Here is a 3,166-nt window from a genome sequence, read left to right on the forward strand (position 1 = left end):
GTTAAGCTTTATTATTATGGACCTTAAATTTGCATAGAAAATTAATCAACAAAATTTTAAAGGGCTATGAATAGTACTATTCTGCACTACATGCTCTAAAAATGCAATATAGATCCTTATGCATCTTTTCATTGATTCTAGGTTCTATTTTGAATTATGAGATGACCAAGTTCCATGCCTTAATGCTTATCAGTAACCGCTGGTCTTGACGAAACCAGGAGGGAAGATTTGGTGCTCTCTCTCCATCTCTCTCTAGGATGAATCTGTAGTGTGTGTGTGTGTGTGTGTGTGTGTGTCTTAGTAAAAGTGATATTTCCTCTGAGACTATATACTCTCCCATCGCTTGTTAGAGATAATTAGTTCAGGGAATTTTGAAAGGAAAGTTTTACTCCATAGGGTGAGGCAGAAAAGGAAGAATCAAATCTGATATCAACACTGAAACCAATATAAATTCTTCCTTTTCAAATGTGAATCCTCCAATCTTCAAGTGTTTCCTGTACAGAGCGTACATCAGAGTTACCCCCAGCCTGCTCCTTCTCTGACTCCTTATCTGAGTGGGAGGGGGCATGTGGATATTTGGGGGCTTCAGGTGGTATAACTATTGTGTACTTATCAATATTCTCTCTTCATTCTGATTCACCTCTGCTGGGTACTGTTGCCTTCTTACCGTCTTTCCCTCTCATAGATTTCCTAAATGTCATCTTTCTTTTCTCTTTGTTTTCACTCTGGTCATATCACTTGGACTTCCAGTGAAGTCCCAAGAAACAGAAGCAACTGTAGACATGGGATTTCTGAGGTTGCAATCAAATTTACTAAGTTAGTGATTCTGTGTAGGAAGAAATATAACCTAGGCTTCTTTCTTATCATGTATGGTTTTTTGCTTTGGGTTGGTTTTTTGTTTTGTTTTGGTTTTTATTTTGTATGGGCTGATATTTTTTTGAACTTTAGACCATAACTATATTATGGGCAATTTGGTTTATTATGCCAATACTTCACAGCCTAAATGCTTATGCACTTTATTTACATAAGCTTGATCAAATCCTCATTCTATGAGGAAGCTGCAGAGAGATTTTGAACTTATCCATGGAGTTCTATTCATTAAACATACAGAATGAAATTTCACTTAATAGCAAAACTGGTTCTCTGATTCAAAGACATAATCCACTATTCCCATCTATACGTTTCATGTGACTAGAAGAATTCAACGCTTCCCTTTAAAATTTTTTTAAAGGTGGATAATTTTGTGTTCATTCCCTTGTAAAATAATCAGCATTTGAAAGTAGCTTTTTACATCCTGCAGAACTAAAAAGAGTGATGCAAAATATTGGTAAAAAATTCACAGCCCAGAGCCTGAAAATTTGCAAATAATATGCTTTCAGATCCAGTAATTACTTAACTAACACCTATTGAAATTCTGGGTCAAGCATTCAGCATTTCCAAAGAAGTTTCTGTTCTACCATTTTACCAGTCAGTCCATTTTGAGGGAGCGTATCTATGCCCTTCATAGATACTCTTCTTTCTCCTACCAGGTAACATGTGGTCACAGGTGATGGAAAATGACAGCACAAGTGCTTTTGAAGGCTTCATCCTGGTGGGCTTCTCTGATCGTCCCCACCTAGAGCTGATCCTTTTTGTGGTTGTCCTCACTTTTTATCTGCTGACTCTTCTTGGCAACATGACCATCATCTTACTTGCAGTTGTGGATTCCCGGCTGCACACACCCATGTATTTCTTTCTGGCCAACCTCTCATTGCTAGATATGTGCTTAACCACAGGTTCCATCCCTCAGATGCTCTACAACCTTCAGGGTGCAGATAAGACCATCAGTTATCTGGGCTGTGCCATCCAGCTCTACTTCGTCCTGGCTCTGGGCGGGGTGGAGTGTGTGCTCCTGGCTGTCATGGCATATGACCGCTACGCTGCAGTCTGCAGACCCCTGCACTACATGGTTATTATGCACCCGCGTCTCTGTGGGCAGCTGGCTTCAGCAGCATGGTTGAGTGGCTTTGGCAATTCTCTCATAATGGCACCCCAGACGTTGATGCTACCTCGCTGTGGGAACCGGCGAGTGGACCACTTTCTCTGTGAGATGCCAGCACTAATTGGCATGGCCTGTGTAGATACCATGACACTTGAGGCACTGGCATTTGCCTTGGCAATCTTTATCATCCTGGCACCACTCATCCTCATCCTCGTCTCTTATGGTTATATTGCACGAGCCGTGCTAAGAATCAAGTCAGCTGCTGGGCGAAAGAAAGCCTTTAACACCTGTAGCTCCCACCTCATTGTCGTTTCTCTCTTCTATGGTACGATCATATACATGTACCTCCAGCCAGCAAATACTTATTCCCAGGACCAGGGCAAGTTCCTTACTCTTTTCTACACAATAGTCACTCCCAGTGTTAACCCCCTAATCTACACACTGAGAAACAAAGATGTTAAAGAGGCCATGAAGAAGGTACTAGGGAAAGGGGAGGCAGAAATAGAGTAAAAAGTCATCAAATCTGGGGACTGTGTTTTGATCCACCTTCTATATATACTGTTGCTGCTAAGTCACTTCAGTTGTGCCTGACTCTGTGTGACCCCAGAGACAAGAGCCCACCAGGCTACCCCGTCCCTGGGATTCTCCAGGCAAGAACACTGGAGTGGGTTGCCATTTCCTTCTCCAATATATACTGTTAGACCTATCAGATAAAGGAGTGTTCTGACATTACAGACTGAGAAGGGACTTAATGAGACGCGGGAATTCAATGGTTTAGCTAGGTTGAGAAAGTGCAAATTCCTGAGTTGACCATCACTTGTATTCCTCTCAAGTCCTTCTAAGTCAAGGATTCATCACTAGGAGGTCTCCAATACAGGATCAGACAGTGACCTATGTTTGCAAAATACTATCCATGAATTTAGACACAAGTCATTTTTGTACCTATACCAGCTTCCGACACAGTGATCTGTACTGTTTAGGTCCTCAGTATGGGATTCCTTTGTGGCTCAGATGGTAAAGAGTCTGCCTGCAGTGCGGGAGACCTGAGTTTGATCCCTGGGTTGGAAAGATCCCCTGTAGAAGAAAATGGCAACCCACTCCAGTATTCTTGCCTCTTCCAAGAGGAGCCTGGTAGGCTACAGTCCATAGGGTCTTAAAGAGTCAAACAAGACTGAGTGACTTTAT

At 42.0% G+C, this 3,166-nt stretch overlaps 1 protein-coding gene across 1 annotated transcript; it reads left to right on the plus strand.

Moving 5' to 3' along the window:
• Positions 1 to 1,534: 1,534 nt before the first annotated feature.
• On the plus strand, positions 1,535 to 2,491 carry LOC138425606 (putative olfactory receptor 2W6). The gene has a single exon (XM_069563732.1). It carries the CDS (start codon positions 1,535 to 1,537, stop codon positions 2,489 to 2,491), a length of 957 nt encoding a protein of 318 aa, XP_069419833.1.
• Positions 2,492 to 3,166: the final 675 nt, after the last annotated feature.

Source organism: Ovis canadensis, chromosome 20 (genome assembly GCF_042477335.2).
Source record: "Ovis canadensis isolate MfBH-ARS-UI-01 breed Bighorn chromosome 20, ARS-UI_OviCan_v2, whole genome shotgun sequence".
In the NCBI taxonomy this organism is placed as follows: Eukaryota; Metazoa; Chordata; class Mammalia; order Artiodactyla; family Bovidae; genus Ovis; species Ovis canadensis.